Source organism: Dichotomopilus funicola, assembly GCF_033296635.1.
Source record: "Dichotomopilus funicola strain CBS 141.50 unplaced genomic scaffold C8A04scaffold_35, whole genome shotgun sequence".
In the NCBI taxonomy this organism is placed as follows: Eukaryota; Fungi; Ascomycota; class Sordariomycetes; order Sordariales; family Chaetomiaceae; genus Dichotomopilus; species Dichotomopilus funicola.
Window position 1 is genome coordinate 267,184 of NW_026944056.1, and position 16,423 is coordinate 283,606.

Consider the following 16,423-nt stretch of genomic DNA (forward strand, 5'->3'; position numbering starts at 1 on the left):
ATGAAAACACACTGGCGATGGCAAGGATAAAAATTATAGGGACAAAGGAGCGCAGAGGACTCAGGAAATGAAGGCAAAGAGAGGCCGAAGTAACAAGCCAATGATGCTTTCCTTTTGATCTTCCTCGCCCCTCTTAGCCTTAGCCCCAAATCACTAGCTGGGGTCATACGCAAATGTCTCACTTACACTAATTAGACGCCAAAGGACGACTCGGAAATTCCCCATTAATTTTTCTGGATCCCCTCCACTGTGCCTACATTTCCCCGCATTGAAGGCACGCTGCTTGAGGATCTCAAAATGTACCTCGGTCGGACGCCATGTGGGGGCCCGGCGCACGACTTCAAGATGGGGCTAGACAAATTCATTCTGAAAGAGACATCGCGGACAAGTTAAGCCACGAAAGAGGTCTACATAAGCACGCGACACAAACAAATGGTGGTTGGGACCAGAGGCGAGTCCCCCATGTCTCAACCAAAGCCACCGTTCACGCAACATTGTCCCCCAAAGCGCCTAGAATACCGAGGGGAAATATGCATTAACCATCCACCCACATATCCGTTTCTCTGTTTCGCGGCATCTGTCAGTGCCAAACATCGCTCGAAAACGCCGACCCATTCCGCCCTAGAAATGCACGCGCCCATTCGAAGCTGCTCCCCCGAAGCTTTGCGGGGGCTCGTCCCATACCCATAGGCTTTCAGGGCTTAATAGACCACAGCTCTCGCGACCTGTCAAACCAATGTTAATTCCGTAATTTCGATGACCGAAACTGAATGTGCTTACCATCCCGACTCTCTCGTCTTCTTGGAGCTTGTCTGCGGCCCTTTCTTGTCGGACGACCAGATCGCCAACGCCTTGCTGCACGACGCAAACGCCTCGACTAGCTCCTTCATCCGCCCACACTTCAGGAACTCCCGGGCCACGTCGGAATCCTTCTCGGCAATCGTGGCAGCGAGGTCCATGCAGTCCATGAGATTGTCGCGAGAAAGAGATGTGCCGGCAAAGTGGAGGCAGCTGATATACGCCAACACCGTTTCCGGGATGTAGGCTTCGCGGAGTAACTGGAAATCTTCGTCGACTAAGACCATATGATTAGGCAACCGAAGAATGCCGAGACAGAAATCAAGTTCTCATCTTACCTTCGTTTGATGTTAACAACCAGCCCTTCAATACCGGCTTCATGCTCGACTTGGCGGACCGAACCTCCCGGTTCGTATGTTGCCACATCTCTCGAGACCCGCTGTTCTCTCTGTCACATCCGTCGTCAGTATCCGAAACATGGTGGCGGGGCTGGGGGTGGTGGGGGTTGTACTCTCTGCTAATCCCAGCTAACGACGACAGAGACTCAATAGAGTCCAGCGCTTTGACAAGGCACTCCAGCTCCCACACATTCTTCACGAGGGTGATGAGTTTGCCTTTGCTCAACCGACAGGCCTCGAGAAAGTCGTCTGGGAAATCACTAGAGGTGAACTCGTCAAACCAGCCAGGGCCCGGATCCTCGGCGGCGTCTCTCACAGGAATGGGGGTCTTCCTTCTGACAATCGCGCGCCCGGATACCCGCTCGCTGAGGGCGCGTGCTGCGCGCAGCCGTGTCCGCTCTATGAAGAGTTAGTATACCTGCTGAAACGAAGGGAGAAGGAGTAGTGACAAGGAGGCAGATAAGAGCCGAAACGTACTGAGCAGGTACTTGTATACCCGGATGGCGTAGGTGCAAGTCTCCACGAATTGACCTTCGGCCAACAAGAGCCACTCCATGGCGCGAATGATCAGTTCGTCTTCATGGTCGACAAACTCGGCGTCGTCGCCAAAGAAGTCGAGCTTCACGGGACGGCCATACTTGACGGTTACTGGCTTATTGTCAAGAATTTGAAACCCACCCCTGGCGTCACAACGTGCCTTTGTGTCTTTGACATCTTCAAGGTAAATCAGCGGCTGGCGCTTCACAAACTTCGCGACATCGATCCCGAGCTTCGTCATTATCGTAAGCTGATGAGACCGGGCGTCCATGTCAACGATGTGGTTTAGGTTTCTGCTCATAGCATCATAGAGGCGGTGTCCATGTAGTTTGGAGCAGTACAACGGAATCATTTCTTCCAGGCCAGCAAGGCGCAGGAAGCTGAGGTATGAGGTGATGATGTTTTCTTGGGCCTGCTGCCGGCCCCCCAACGAGTTCCTTTCTGGCCTGGAGCCAGCGAGGCGATCGAGAATGGAGATGATAATGAGGACGTGGGATAGGATCCGGAGACCGCCATGGTTTTCCAGGTTGAAAAACTTGGCCTCAATCAACTTCCCTCTGTACGCAGGATCCGGAAGGATAAGTTTAGACGGGTCTTTGCCGTCGTTTGCATGCCTGCCCAGAACAGCGCCTTGGTGGTATAGATGGGTGTCTAAGTCGTTTGAAATGATAGCTCCCTGGAGCGCTTTCGTCATGCGCGCCGCTTCTTCCTTGAGTTTGTGATTCTTCTCAAAAGACTCCACAAGTCTTTTAGCGGCGGTTGTCGGGTCGCCGTGGTATAGGACGGCGTTGAAAGAAGGAAACTGCTCCGCAGCCGTGTTTGCAACATCGCCGCCTTGCTTGGTGAGGTACATATCGAACTGTGTCCTGAGGAGAGCATTGTAGTTCGCAAACAGGAAATCATCCCAAGACTTGCACACAGCTTCCACACTGCTAATGTCGCCCGCGAGTAGGCCGTACACCGCCTTGTCGTAGTCCCCTGTGCCTCCTTCTTTGGCAGCAGCATGACACATGCGTCTCCATAAGATCAACGAGCTCGGTTCGAACTCCGGCTGCTCCTCATCATCGGGATTGGAAAGCGGCAGGGGGGCGATGGACGCTGCCCTCCATAACTCGGTTCGCTCGGCACACCACTCCCTAATCTCGTTCATTGAGCAACCTCTGCGAAGCATCTCAAAGCAACCGAGCCAAATTGCGCGCTCAAAGAATCCATCCTGGGGTTCCAGTTTGCGGGCTTGGCGGGTGACGGCATCTGGGTCCAGTTGAGTTACCAGCGTGTTAGAACTGAGGTGCGATTGGGCGGCCGCGGCATCGCTGGGTTCCAGTACTCCTTGATACCCGTTGACGCTCTTTTGTAGTTTGATCTTGTGACGAGTATGAAGCCACCCATGTGCTAATATGTCGCCTCGCTCGGCATTCTGCTGGAGCTCGCTCACAACCTCGTCGATTGGGGGGCCTTGGCTTGCGCTGCTCTGGAGCCATTCCAAAACAACCTTCCTCTCCCGTGCGGCGGAGTCAGCTACCAGAAATTCGTCCCACCAATCTTTGCGGGTGCATGAAATCGAAGCCCTTTTGGGTGGCCGCGGCTGTGCTGCGGCTTGGTCGCCGTATCGGAGAGGAAGGAGGCGCCGAAGAAGATCCCAGGTTTGGGCCTCCTCTTCCACGCAGCGAGCTTCTTCGTCGGAAAAGGCACCTCCCCCATTATCGGTTTCATCAATTTCCATCTCGATAGAGCCCGCTCTTTGCCAGCCAGCTCCCTGCGCAGATCGGTCCCGTGGTCGGCGCTCTCGCAGTCGGTCGGCCCATTTCTGAGTGTATGCATAGTAAGAATCGACGAGCTGGAATATTTGAGACCGTTGTTCGGCGGGCGACTCCGTTGTGTCAACATTGAACCTATCAAGCTGGGCGGCGAAGTAGTCGACTTCTTCCCCGGCCCGAATGCCATTTTGCTGAATCACACTTTTTTGATACGTCGCCTCGAGGTCCATTATTTCGTCTTTCGCCGGCACTACAGATCGTGTGTCAGCTATTGGTGTCGGAGTCTCTCGCGGTTGGCTCGTCGCCATTAACCGACCTGGTAGAGGGCCACTGGAGCTGGCACGAGAGCTCCCCTCTGAGCTCGGGTAGTCCTAGAAGGTTGGGTTAGAAAAGCGCCAGACAAGAACAATGCGCAGAATCATGGAGCTACTAACATATGCAGGTGCCATATCACTACTGAGACCAGGCGGCGGCTTGGGAGGCTGGATCTAACTGATAGGCAAAAGAGTGCCGCTGTTCCGCTGGTTGAGCTTGAGAATTGGTGAAAAAAGACAGATTGGTTCGATATCGGCTAATCCTCTTTATCGCACGGTTCGGCACCGCCGGTATTGCGAGTCCGACCACCAGAAAACTAGGGTCGCTGCGGGCTGGCAACTTGAGGGACGAAGCAACGCGGTCGCGTTGTTGCGGCTCCCAAAAAAAGGACTAGGCGTTGGCGGCTGGCAAAGCATCCATGGCCAACTCGGGCAGGTGGCCCTCGGCCCAGGAGCGCCCGCCTGCAAGCACGGGCCACATTATTCTTCCCTGCTGTGGGGCCAGAGTTGCCCCACTGCTTGAAAGGAAGAAAAGTCGTCGCGTGAACCCAAAATTTTGATTTTTCTTCTCTTCTTCATCAATGTCCATGGCGTTCATATTAGAGTCTCGGAACAAGCCCTTCATTGTTTGTTCAGGCCCATGCGGTCTCTCGCGCGCTCAATGATAGCCTAGAGGAATCCCGCACCCTCCTTTCCAGTTACCTGACACCTATCGTTCAGGTGGACATATTTGGACGAGTGATACATGCATTCCCCCTTCCATCCTCTGCCACCTAGACACCTTTGCTCCGCTGCTCCATCTTCAGTCGTAGCAGGTCCGGCTTCGGGCAGCTGACTGTTGTTGCGCCGTCACCGTTTTTCTCATAAAACGCGCTGCAGCACTGGTAAAGAGCTTCGACAAGCTTGGTGCATTTTGCCTCGTTATACCCGTTTTTAGTCAAGCAGTCTTGACGGCGAGTCCGGTCAGTAAAGGTTCATGCAACACAGGGAAGCAAGAGGCAATCCAAGCAATCATTACCTTGTATTGCGCACTACAAAGTTCAAACATGGTTTGTTAGTGACCTGTTCCGAGTTAAAGTTGTGAGTTACAGTTGTGCGTCGACGAACCGCTCGTGGGTGGCATGGCGGATTACTCTGAAGATCTTGATCAAGCCCCTAAGAAGAATCAACTTTGCATCCAAAAGAGAAACAAATCACAACATCATGGCACTTACCATCCTAGCAACCACTTGCAACCTTTCAATGCGATAGAGGCTAGAAATCCCGGTGATTGAATTGAGGGTTTAGGGCAGTTTTGGGCAAGTTCTTTTGGACTCTTGTGGCCTTGCTCTCCAACACGAGTTGAGATCCAGTAAACGGCGTGGCAAGTCGTGGTGCCAGGGACCTGCTGGGGCGATGATGTCAGGGGGCCCCGGTGTACCCTTCTCGTGGGGTTCGAACGGGATGCTGTTGTTGGTTTAGCCGAAATGTGTTGCTGATCATCTCGAAACTCTAGAAGGCATCTAATCCCGCCATCTCATGGACGCTGTGGAGGAGGTTATAGCCGAATGTAGGTGATTAGAAAATGCTTTGATCAGGGATGAGAATGCAAGTAGGAATAGATAAAGAAGAGGAAGTGGTGAGTATTCCCAAAGAAATGGTGTCAAATCTGCAATTGGTACCAAGGTACCGCAGTGCCTACCTCGCATGTGGCCCAAAAAAGCGGCAGAAAACCTGAGTCCCTAGATGTACATACTACTTTTCTACAAAAGGGAAAGAAGACAAGAAAGAATAAATCAAACCATCGGTAGTTTGAAACAAAGTTTAAACAACAACTCTATGATTATATAGCTATTAGACGTCTCAGCCTGTCGAAATTCGTTAAGATTTGATCAAATGTTGACAGATTGGACTCAAGCTATCTGTGTCGGTCTGCCGCTTCTTTCGGCCACAGCGAACCTAGCTACGACCTCCTAGGTAGGTAGGCCGAGTGATATGGATCGGGAGGTTGATATGTGAATGCCCTCGCACTGCCCGCTCCTACACCTCACCTGACATCAAACGATAGATGTGTGCCAAGAAACAACCCGGACTTCCGGGGTTAAAAGCTCGCGTTTGATACAAAATATGTCTTTCGCCCTGCTTGCTTCCAACCTAATCACAATTACCTATGCAATGATTAATGTCAGGCAGTGTACTTTCCTACCTGGCAAAGGGCAAAACGAAGGCTCACAGGCTGCAAAGAATGAACGGTTGCAGCTCGGGGCTTTGTTGCCTGCCCCACTCGCCGAACGGGCTCCAATGATCCAACCCCGCCCCCACCAGCCCTGCGCGCTTCCAGCATCCCACCACCTGCATCCCTCTTTGGGCAACGAACAACCAGAAGCCACCCACGGGTCGAGGACAAGTTCGGCAAGTCCCCTTCTTGCAGAACCCCTGCTTTTTTTCACTGCGCAACAAAGGAGGTTGCGTAAGAAACCGCTAAAGACTGTTTGTTTTGGTGAGCCTTTCTCAACGATAAATGATTCACTAATTCCCAAGCGCCCTGCCTCGGGCTTGACCAGCTTCCGTTGCTTCCATCTCATTTCCGCCTCTTCCAGTTCCATCGTCCCCGTCCCATCTGCCATCCTCGGACACAATTTTTCCCGCACGCCTACCCAGCGCGATAACCCACTGACTTTGGTTGACCGCCCCCTAGAAACTCTTGAGTTCTCCGTAAAAGCCAACTTTCTCGATAATTACGATGGCGAGCAACGCCGAGAACGGTTCTCCGGTGGCGTCTGGGGCTGAGGCACCTCAACCGCCTAGCGAGCACCTGAACATCAAGGTCACAGACAACAACAACGAGGTGTTTTTCAAGATCAAGCGCAGCACTAAACTCGACAAGCTCATGACTGCCTTTTGCGAGCGGCAGGGCAAGTCGCCAGCGTCGGTACGGTTTTTGTTTGAGGGCCAGCGCGTTCAGCCGACAGACACACCAGACACGGTAAGCCTCCGCTCTCTTCGCCTACACTTGCGGTCTCCGCCGTGATTCAAGGGGGAATAAAATCGTTTTGCTGATTGTGTTTTGGACAAACAGCTGGAAATGCAGGATGGCGATACCTTAGAAGTCCACCAAGAGCAAGTCGGCGGTTACTAGAAGGCGGCATGGCGCGGTAGGCCGGCCAACAAGCAAAACGGTCATGAAGATACACAGAGCGGCGGTCGGTTCACTTGACGATACCTACCTAGCTGTTGCTTAGGAGTTCGGGCGGGGTGGGGAACAACGGAGTTTGCCTTGCTTGTTTTTACACCTTTTGAGCCGAGTGGATTCACGGGGAGGTGATACTATGGCAGATACCAAACGGGAGGGAAGGGGATGGTACCGGGTGATGGCCGCAGGAGAGATGCTTCCCTCAGGCTCTGGCTCTGGGTTTGAATGGGAACTTGTCTTCGGGGTACCTAGCCTGATTCGGCGCGTCTGGACCCAGAACCTGGCGCTTCCTCCCCCTCTCAGCGACCCAAATGTTGTTTTCTTGGTAGTCATTGGTCTTACTTTGCCTCGTGATAGTAAATGGTAGGATTGTTACCCTCAAATGGGGAGTCTGCCGGTACCCGCATAACACACACACTCATATGGTCGATGAGAGAGCAAGGACGAAGACCAGCTCAGTTGATTATTTAACCATGACTTTGCCAAGCAGAAACGCCCAATATATGACCCGTCATGCACCTACAATGGCCAAACAATCTAACATGCAAGATCCGGACCCAATACAAAAAACTAACACACGTCGTTACCGCAGAAGCAAAAGCAAACGCAAATTCTTCCACACCTCGTAAGTCTTGTTAAACGTCATATGGTTGGTCCCTTTTCACGCCTTCAACTCTTTTTCCATGCAACTGGTACACAACACCACCGTCTCCCCGGGCGCCCCCCGACCTTCCATGGGGAAGATTTGGCCATCATCGAACCCGCCGTGGCAGGTGGCGCAACGGAAGCAGTCATCGTGCCATTCGCCGCCGAGGGCGCGGATATACTGACCGATGACAGCAGTGCGACACTTGCGGCACTTGGGGGCCCTACGCTCGGTGCGCTTCGTCTGGCAGCCAACGCACCAGGCATAGCCATCTTTCTCTATATGCGTCATGCCCTTCTCAAACGGGTCGCCGCACTCCGCGCAGAAAAAGTGACCAAAGTGCCAGTGCGCTCCCAATGCCACCACGTGCTCGCCCATGATGGGTGTCTTGCAGTGCTTGCAGCGCGGCGCAAACAGCTCGTGCCAATCAAGATGGCAGAAGAAGCGCAGCCGCTCGTCGCCGTCTTCGGCCATCGTTTGGCCGGGTTCCTCGGGGAGCATCTCGCCCGCCGCGCGGCGGGTAATGCGGTCGAGGCGTGCTGCACGGTGCTCATCAGGCTCCGGCGAAATCTCGAGGGCCTCGAGAGAGGTACCACAAGTATAGCAAGTAAAGCATTGCGGGTGGAAACGCTCCGATGTGCCAGCAAGGGACACGAAACGACCTTCGATAAAATCGCCGCATTCATGGCAGCGGGCAGTGGCCCGATTACCGGCCAACTTCGAAGCGTTAGACCAATGTCCCCCACCTCCCCGCGACCGGGCTGCTGGTCGAACCCGAGGCGCCCCGGCTTGAGGCGTAGGGAGTGGGCGGCGAGGGCTTGTACCACCGCCAGTGTTGGGGGCCTGGTCGTCGGGCGTGACAATCAGAGGGATGCTCGGGGCGTCATCAACGACGATGGCAGGTAGCGTAGGCGCGGAAGAGTCGGAGACCGAAATCGAGGGCACAGATGGAGGCGCGTTTACTTGAATGGTGGGGGGGACGGGTTGTGCACGGCGGGTCGGCGATGCCGGCGAGGCCAACGGGGCTGCAGCATCCTCTGTAATAGCGAGAGCAGGGATCGAGCGGGTTTCTTGGGGCGCCTGCTGCTGCTTCGGCTGCTGTTGTTGACGGAGGCCGCCCGGGATGAGGCACGACGGGTGGCTGCTGCCCGCCCGCCCAGGCGTCGACACTTCTGACTGGCCGTCAGTAGCCTCCTCTTGGGGCTTCCAATCTTTCTTAAAGCTTACGATAGGTCTACCAGGGCTATCGCTGACCGCAGACGGAGTGGGGAGCTTGGGACTGCGATCCTTGAGCTTCATGCTCGTAGCCTCCCGGATGTCATCACTGCGGATCTCCATGCCATGCTTGCGGGGAACATCCTCGTGCTGGGGCGGTTGGGTGGAAGCGCGGGAGTTAGTGGTGTACTGGGGATTCCGGGACTGGCTCGGCGGATTCCGGTGAATTTCGTATTTGGACACCAGCTTGTCGGGAGAGGCAGAGCGCTGCTGGTCCATCTTGACTCCTCCCGCTCCCCTGCGGGAAAACTGCAGCCGGTTCATCGGTTCTCTCGGCTTTGGCCGCAATGGGTTGGCGGTCTCGTCCGATATGGGATCTTGAGAGGTCTTGTCCGACGGCTCGCTGTCAGGTTCTTCCCAGATCTGGTCGCCGGAGAAAGGTTTCTGGGCGTCGCCGCTAATGTTCCTCTTCTGCCTGCTTCGACTCCGACCGACTGGAACACCACGAGAACCGGTCGGCATCTCGCCGTACGGCTTTGAACTCTTATACTCCGACACGGCAGGGGTTCGTGCCACACCGCTTGTTTCGTGGCCTTGCCCCTGGCGCGAAGAGGAAAAGGATGGGCGGCCAGACACAACACCCCGTTCGTCGTTATCACTCGAGCTCCCAGACACGGAACTCGGAGACCGAGGGTCCCGCGCAAGGCCCGTTGGGGCAACGTCCACGCCATATCTGCCAACGCTAGCGGTCCGGGCATGTGCATAACTATTCTTGCGCAGGTGTGGCCGGTATCGGTAGGGCGCTCCGGGTTGGGGCATTCGGCCCGGGTTCTGGTGCTGCCACACCAGCTCGGCAGCCTCGTCCAAAGCGGCGTCATAGAGGCGCTTGTCGTCATCGTTTTCCGGATTCTCTTCCCCGTTATTCTCTGGCAGGTCCTTCAAGTCCATGTCCTCCATGGCCCGGCGGAGTGAGAATGCCTCCTCTTTCTCCATCCATCGCTGGCCACGCTCCATGTACGTTGCACTGGGAACGACTTCCGATGGCTTTAGGGGCTTCGTCGGCTGGTCTGGATAATAGTCCCTCCCGCGGCCCATGGTTGAGTAGGATGAGATACTCGGGGCGAGCGACGGGCGGCTTGCGGAGGGCTTCAGGCTCGCGGTGTCGGACTGTGCCCTCTGATGGAGCGAATTATGGGGCAGCGACGACGCGGATGGGGAGGGGCCACCGATAGAGGGTCGACTACCGACAATGGGACCTGCGGCATCGTGTCTGGGGACGGGTGGAGGGCGTGCGCCGGCGGGTCGGTTGATACGGTTGCTACGAAGGTCTGCGAGGTATGCAGCTGTGTAGCAAGTTAGCGAGGATTCCTTCGTGACGCAGCGGCCCGAGGGGCTTGTTTGGTGATGGGGGTTGCATACAAAACTGCTCGTTGGACATGTAGGAAGGCGCCGGCGGTGACGCCTTCCCAGGTGAGCCCCTCTCCTTAGGGCCGCCACGGGCGAACATGGCGCTTCACTCGCTCGGTTGGGCTGCGGGCGCACGATACGGAAACAGTTAGCTATGTCGTGAGGATCTAATTCGAATTCGAGGCGCGACAGCGAAGATGGCGGGAATGGGTTGAGCGGCAAGATTCGAGTGACGATTGGATTTATGCGAGAGTCTTTGACTGGTTATTTGTTTGGGTCCCGAAACTGATTACGTTGCGAGATAGGTTAGAATTACAACTACGAAAAGCGGAAGGCGAGAGGTGAGTCAAAGGGCGGTGGTCGACTTGGTTGGCGATCATGAGCTGGGTGAGAGACAGCTGATGTCCCTGATTTGCCGCCTGGGATTGGACCACGCAATGGAGCGGGACAAACATGGGTTCCCACAGCGACCGGCTGGCCGTTGCGGGGCGTCTCAGCTCGGGCGAGGAGTGGAAGCACCTGCAGCCTCGGCCAGGGCTCTTAACCAATCCCAGCATTCAACCCACGCCCTGTTCTCTTGGCTTCCAAAACGTGCAGCTCGCCCGCCAGAACAACACAAAGCGGCTCACGCACTCGAGAGTCATTTGCATAAGGGGCGAGAGAATCGCCCAAAAGCGTGAGCCACGCGGAAGCAAGGATGTGCGCCTGCATGTCTTTTCTCTCCGACCTCGAGCCGGCGTTTGCCAAGACACTTGCAGCGGCCACCCGACGTTTTGTTTCAAGCTCAAAAAATTGGCATCAGTCTACTTTTTCTGTGTTGCAAAACCCAAGCAATCCGAGGACGACCGTGAATTCAACGTCTCAAATGAGCTCAATTTTGTGAATAACGAGGCAAGATCGGACCGTGTATGTTAGGTTTTGCAAACTGACCAGCCTACACAGATGTACACTACCGAACTCCGAAGTATTTGTCTTTCTGTCGCGCCATGCCGGATCACCTTCCCCGCACTCGGTGGTGCTTCCTTTTTCGGGCTTCCCGTCTTCCCCTCGAATCGTTCCCGTCCCTTGCCGTCACCAACAGGCTAACAGCCTTCTCGCTGTGAAAGCCCCCAGTTTTCCTATCCATAGTAAATTTGCCGTCCCATATCCGTTGATTATTTCCGATCCCACCAAGACCGCCCCCGGTTTTTGCTTAGGCCCGAACGACCGAGGAGCCGAATCATCACGGCCGTCTCTTCCGTTCGCTTCAACGTCGACACAATGTTGGATTTGCGCTTCCAATGACTCGGGGGGTCGGAGATATCGGGCCAACGCAAACAAGGTCGGTCAGGGACAACCTAATTAGGTGTGCTTTACCTATTATGTAGCGTTGAAGAGTGTTTTTGAGAGCTCGGCTCGGGCGAGCTCTCTGAAAGAATCCTTGGACGGGCAGAAAGGCCCGAGCAGGGGCCCCAGTCTGACGCGGACCCGAGTAGCGTTTGTTGTGTGGGTGCATCATCCTGCGGCTCCCACTAAACCCAACTTGAGGTTCATTTGCGGGAAGCTTGGTAAGGAGGAGTCGGAGGTATCTCTCCAGACTTCGGAGTCGCGCGGCCCAAGTAAAAAAATCTCCTAGCTGCTTAGGCTGCGTTGTCTTCACACGATAAAGAAAGAAACAAGAATGCCGTTGCTGATCGTAGTAGTTTGGCTGTACGATTTTTTTCTTTTATCCCTTACATAGTAGTTACGTCTCCTGCTTCTAAAACGACACGGACCCCGACAGTGAGGGATACTACCGCCGTCTTGTAGTTCAGGTTAGACTTCGATCTTTGTTTTATCGTTTGAGAGACCCCTTGATGGCTCTCTCGGCCACAACCCCCGATAGCAATGGTCAACTGTCTTCCCAGACAGGGGTGCCCGTTATAACGAGCCTTCGAGATAATAGTACCCCAAACACCAAGGCTGGCCAAAAAGGCACTGAATCAGACGAAACGCCGGCGGGGGTGGAGGTGCCTGAGCAACCTGTTTTCCGAGAAGGGGGCTATGGCTGGTGAGTGATACTCTGTAAACAGAGTCGCTGTTTTTATTTACCTGAGCTAACCAACACTGTATAGGGTGGTTGTCCTTTCCGTTTTGCTCGTCAATGCCCATACCTGGGGTCTTAACTCGTCATATGCCGTCTTCTTAGCCTATTACTTGCGATCGGGCACCATTGAGGGTGCCTCACCCCTTGGATTTGCTTTTGTGGGCGGCTTGTCCATATCAATAGGTACCTGACGCACGCCCTCCGATTTTACTTTGGGAAACCGGTCGAGACTAATGAATTCATGGTCAGCCCTGCTGGTGTCTCCGATAGCCACATGGTGCATTGGCAAGTTTGGGACCGCTTCCACCTTACGAGTCGGCGTCCTATTTGAGGCGTAAGTCCTTTAGTATCGCTGCATAATCGAGAGATAGTTTTCATGTCTTGCTGACCTTGTCCTATTTAGTGTATCCTTCATTGGGGCCTCGTTCTCTTCTCACATTTGGCACCTGCTCCTGAGCCAGGGCATCTGTTTCGGTCTCGGGCTCGGATTTAGTTTCACGGCTACTGTCGGTGTCGTCCCCCAATGGTTTACCAAACGACGCTCGTTCGCGAACTCGGTCGCCACCAGCGGCTCTGGTTTTGGGGGTCTCACCTATGCGCTAGCGACTAATGCCATGATATCGAACCTTGGGCTCGCTTGGGCGTTCAGAGTCTTAGCCATTCTGGCCTTTGTGGTGAACGGCGCATGCAGTCTGATTCTGCGTGACCGAAATAAGGCTGTGGGAGCTGTCCACATCCCCTTCCATCTGGATCTGGTCAAGCGTCTTGAGTTTTGGCTCTTCGTTGGCTGGGGGTTCTTCAGTATGTTGGGCTATGTTATTGTCGTTTTCTCTATCACCGACTATGCCCAATCCGTGGGGTTTACTGCAAGCCAAGGATCAATTGCTTCCGCCATTTTCAACCGTAAGTCGCTCCCTAGCCATAGTTACCTCGGCGTGTTAACCGGTCTCGCGTTACAGTATCACAGGGTATTGGCAGACCCCTCATCGGCTTAGCTAGCGATCGGTTTGGAAGGATCAACGTCGCCGGCCTCGGTACCTTGACAGCCGGATTAGCTGCCTTCTTCCTGTGGATCTTCGCGGGCAAATATTTTGCCGGCCTCATTATCTATGTTCTTTTCGGCATGTTCGCTGGCATCATATGGCCTTGTGTTGCCCCTGTCGGAGCAGAAGTTGTGGGCTTACAGTTGCTGCCCTCTGGTGATTATGGTTCCCCGACCCTTCAACACTGCTTTTTGAGACGCTAATAAACCGTCTAGCCTTGTCGATATACTGGATCGCGCTGGTCCCGCCATCCACAGTGTATGTCCTCACACCCCTTTTCGCCTCGCGTTTCGTTTCCCCAATACTGACCATCTACGCAGTGCAGAAGCGGTGGGGCTCAGCTTGAAGACTTCAGGGATCAACGCCTATCTTAACGTTCAAGCCTTTACCGGGACAATGTATATCGCCTCATTCACATCTTGTATGACGTTCCCACCCCTCTCGAGTTGTGTCTAATTTAGTTTCTTACTTTGTTGGCAGTATGGCTCTTGAGGAGCTGGAAAGTGCATCAATTGAAGTTGCTAGGGTTGGACGAGAAGCAGAAAATGGGAGAAGTGCAGGCCGCCGGTACTGGAGAGGTGTTGCAAGGTGCGGCAAGGGAAACGGTTGGATACTTGCGTAACTTCATCACGGTTACAAAGGTTTGAAGTTCAAGCACCCAAGCTTGGCTCTTAGCGGAGTTGATCCAACTTTGAGTCATCCTAAAGCCTTCCAGCCCCTATTCCCTGAGAAGCATCTTGGAGTAGAGTTGTGGTTAGGGCATGATTAACAAGGTATAGCGGACGGCTGGATAGAACGGGTGTACATTCTTGAAATTGAGAATATAGGTACCTAACGAGTGATATCCGACTCTACGTTCGATACTCGCTGCCATGGGACTACACCCGGCTATTCTACTTCTGTGGCAACTCAATTGCCTTGACAGCTGTATTCTCAAAACCCATGCATAAAGTTACAAGCTACTCTCCGCGATGAGCTACCGACTTTCCTTCTCATTTACGAAGATTACCCGGGCCCGGTCGTTTCGCATGATCTTAGAGCTTTGCTTCACAGTGTCAGTCGTGGCTGTCCCGCCCGTGTCGAGGACGCTGGAGGTGTGTCCCCGGAACGCATCAAAGGCATTCACGGACGATACCGTTCTTTTTCGCTTCAACCTCCGATACGGTTTCTGCCACGATATCACAAAGCCCTTGCCAATCCGGTTGCCGACCACAGCTGCAATCTGCGGCGTTGTCAAAGCCGAAATGTGCACCAACGACTTTGACGTGACCTAGGGGTTGCACAGGAGATATGGAAAGAAGAAAGTAAAATATATTCAGAGAAGACGGTACCAGGTGTTGAACCAATTCCGCTGTGCTAACCTCTCCCTCGCCCCTAGCTTGTTCGTAGTGAAGGCACCAGGATGACCCATGACGTGGCCATGTGCCTCGGAGACACGGAGACACGGACGACCAAAAGCCACCACAGGTCCAAGATATATTAGCTTTGCTAAAGCAACATGTATTTTGCCTTAGTAAGGAACATTTATAAGCCCGGGCCCTGCTAAAGTGTTACCCAGCCATTTGTAGTGTGGAGAGTGGTTCGGCGTTGTTACACCAACTCATCTTGCTCGGGCGTAGTCCTCGTCTGTCTGACTGTAGTCACGGTTTATATAGTGAAAAGAAAGACGACCAGTGGGAAAGAAAACGAGTGAGAAAGAAGACAATACTGAGCTGGGCCCTATAATAGGCCCAACTACGTAGGTATGAGAAGTGCTAATAAAGGAACCGTATAGCGACCTCGAACCCATCCCCCTTTCTTTTCCTACGCTTACCTATTCCTCCCCATCGCCCCCACGTATTTTTAGGAGTTTCTTCAATATATGTATTATCATTGATCCTGTCCCTGGGCCACTGCCTCCTCATGTTTCTCCCTGGTTGTACGTTGTCGCTGGTCAATCGAGTTTACAGCCTCGGCGGTCAACCAAGCCCTCCTGGAGCTTGGTAGTCCTATCGGTAGGAATGTAGGAACTCACAGTCTGAGCCAGCAGATGCCGTCCTGTAGTCCCGTCTCGTATCTCGTTCGTATCTATGTCACGCCGGGGACCTTGAAGAACCCTGTCTCCAGAATGAAAACAGTAAACGCTTCTGTATGCATTTCCGCCTAAGATGGAGACCTCGATGCACTTCAAATTCAGGGACAGGACGACACAAACTTTCTTCTAGTTAGCGATACAAGTCAACACTACTTGCAAGCTGGTGATCGATAAGGCGTTAGTCACATTCGGAGGAGGCACGCTCGGTAAAGGCTACAGCAGTAGATAATGTGACGAAGAGGTTTGACCGAGGTTGATTCCCCATTCGGGAACGGCCCGGGTCGGTACGTAGGTTGATGTGGGGTATTTGGTGCCATCAAATCACCACCGGAGTTCCCCTTTAACCCCCGTTTCCTGCCGGCCGCCGTGGCCGCCAGGTGTTTTGGGCTTCTCCTTGAACCCCAAATTTTTGAAACTGTCCTTCGCCATCAGGTTGCTGGGAGTTCGGCTGTTAGTCTAGACAAAGCGTGTCAAGGAATTGTTGGCAAAACCCTCAAAGAACCCACCGGTCCATTCGGCAGCCCAGGTAGGACTTAGCCAGCATTCGACACTCGTCCTCATTCATCCCTTTGACCTTCTTGATACAGTCGATGTAGGCCGTCATGATATGTTTGCACTCTCCTGCCTCCAAGCATGAGTAGACAGCTACGTCAAACACCGCCGTGTAGACTTACCATCATGATCCAGTGGGAAGCTTCCCCTCTGTGGTCTTTGGGCCAAAACGACGGTTAACAGGACAGACCAACAGCTACATGCCACACCAGGGTGGGAGAACTTACGGGACAGGCTTTGTCGAGGGCAATGGTCCTGGACTTCCGAATGTGCTCATGTTGTCTCCACCGAAAGCCTGTTCAAGAGGCCACGTCGCAGCGATACGGTAGCTAGTTTGCCTCGGGCCTCGATGCGAGAGTCATCCCAGCCCAACAACAAAAAATTGTGGAGGGTTGGCTCAATTGGTAGAAACAAAAACAACAAAAACAATACTGCTCGTGTTGGG

General features: G+C 53.8%; 6 protein-coding genes across 6 annotated transcripts; 2 read left to right on the forward strand and 4 right to left on the reverse strand.

Moving 5' to 3' along the window:
* Positions 1-694: 694 nt before the first annotated feature.
* C8A04DRAFT_37643 (nuclear pore protein 84/107) lies at positions 695-3,939 on the reverse strand (the record flags this gene model as incomplete). Its single annotated transcript, XM_062783957.1, has 8 exons — positions 695-725; positions 781-1,075; positions 1,137-1,246; positions 1,310-1,595; positions 1,674-1,844; positions 1,875-3,740; positions 3,807-3,861; positions 3,925-3,939. The coding sequence occupies 8 exons, from the start codon at positions 3,937-3,939 to the stop codon at positions 695-697; spliced, it is 2,829 nt and encodes a 942-aa protein (XP_062636652.1).
* A 638-nt stretch (positions 3,940-4,577) lies between these two features.
* On the reverse strand, positions 4,578-5,021 carry C8A04DRAFT_37644 (Cx9C motif-containing protein 4, mitochondrial; the record flags this gene model as incomplete). Its single annotated transcript, XM_062783958.1, has 3 exons — positions 4,578-4,750; positions 4,938-4,959; positions 5,019-5,021. 3 exons carry the CDS (start codon positions 5,019-5,021, stop codon positions 4,578-4,580), a joined length of 198 nt encoding a protein of 65 aa, XP_062636653.1.
* Positions 5,022-6,526: 1,505 nt separating this feature from the next.
* Positions 6,527-6,922, forward strand: C8A04DRAFT_29101 (ubiquitin-related domain-containing protein; the record flags this gene model as incomplete). The annotated part of the gene is made up of 2 exons (XM_062780881.1): positions 6,527-6,769; positions 6,863-6,922. 2 exons carry the CDS (start codon positions 6,527-6,529, stop codon positions 6,920-6,922), a joined length of 303 nt encoding a protein of 100 aa, XP_062636654.1.
* Positions 6,923-7,637: 715 nt separating this feature from the next.
* Positions 7,638-10,344, reverse strand: C8A04DRAFT_12495 (uncharacterized protein; the record flags this gene model as incomplete). The annotated part of the gene is made up of 2 exons (XM_062777359.1): positions 7,638-10,180; positions 10,257-10,344. 2 exons carry the CDS (start codon positions 10,342-10,344, stop codon positions 7,638-7,640), a joined length of 2,631 nt encoding a protein of 876 aa, XP_062636655.1.
* A 1,735-nt stretch (positions 10,345-12,079) lies between these two features.
* Positions 12,080-13,999, forward strand: C8A04DRAFT_37647 (putative transporter MCH2; the record flags this gene model as incomplete). Its single annotated transcript, XM_062783959.1, has 8 exons — positions 12,080-12,273; positions 12,338-12,492; positions 12,559-12,643; positions 12,713-13,212; positions 13,269-13,508; positions 13,568-13,610; positions 13,673-13,773; positions 13,833-13,999. 8 exons carry the CDS (start codon positions 12,080-12,082, stop codon positions 13,997-13,999), a joined length of 1,485 nt encoding a protein of 494 aa, XP_062636656.1.
* A 1,748-nt stretch (positions 14,000-15,747) lies between these two features.
* Positions 15,748-16,255, reverse strand: C8A04DRAFT_37648 (uncharacterized protein; the record flags this gene model as incomplete). Its single annotated transcript, XM_062783960.1, has 4 exons — positions 15,748-15,862; positions 15,933-16,047; positions 16,101-16,135; positions 16,206-16,255. 4 exons carry the CDS (start codon positions 16,253-16,255, stop codon positions 15,748-15,750), a joined length of 315 nt encoding a protein of 104 aa, XP_062636657.1.
* Positions 16,256-16,423: the final 168 nt, after the last annotated feature.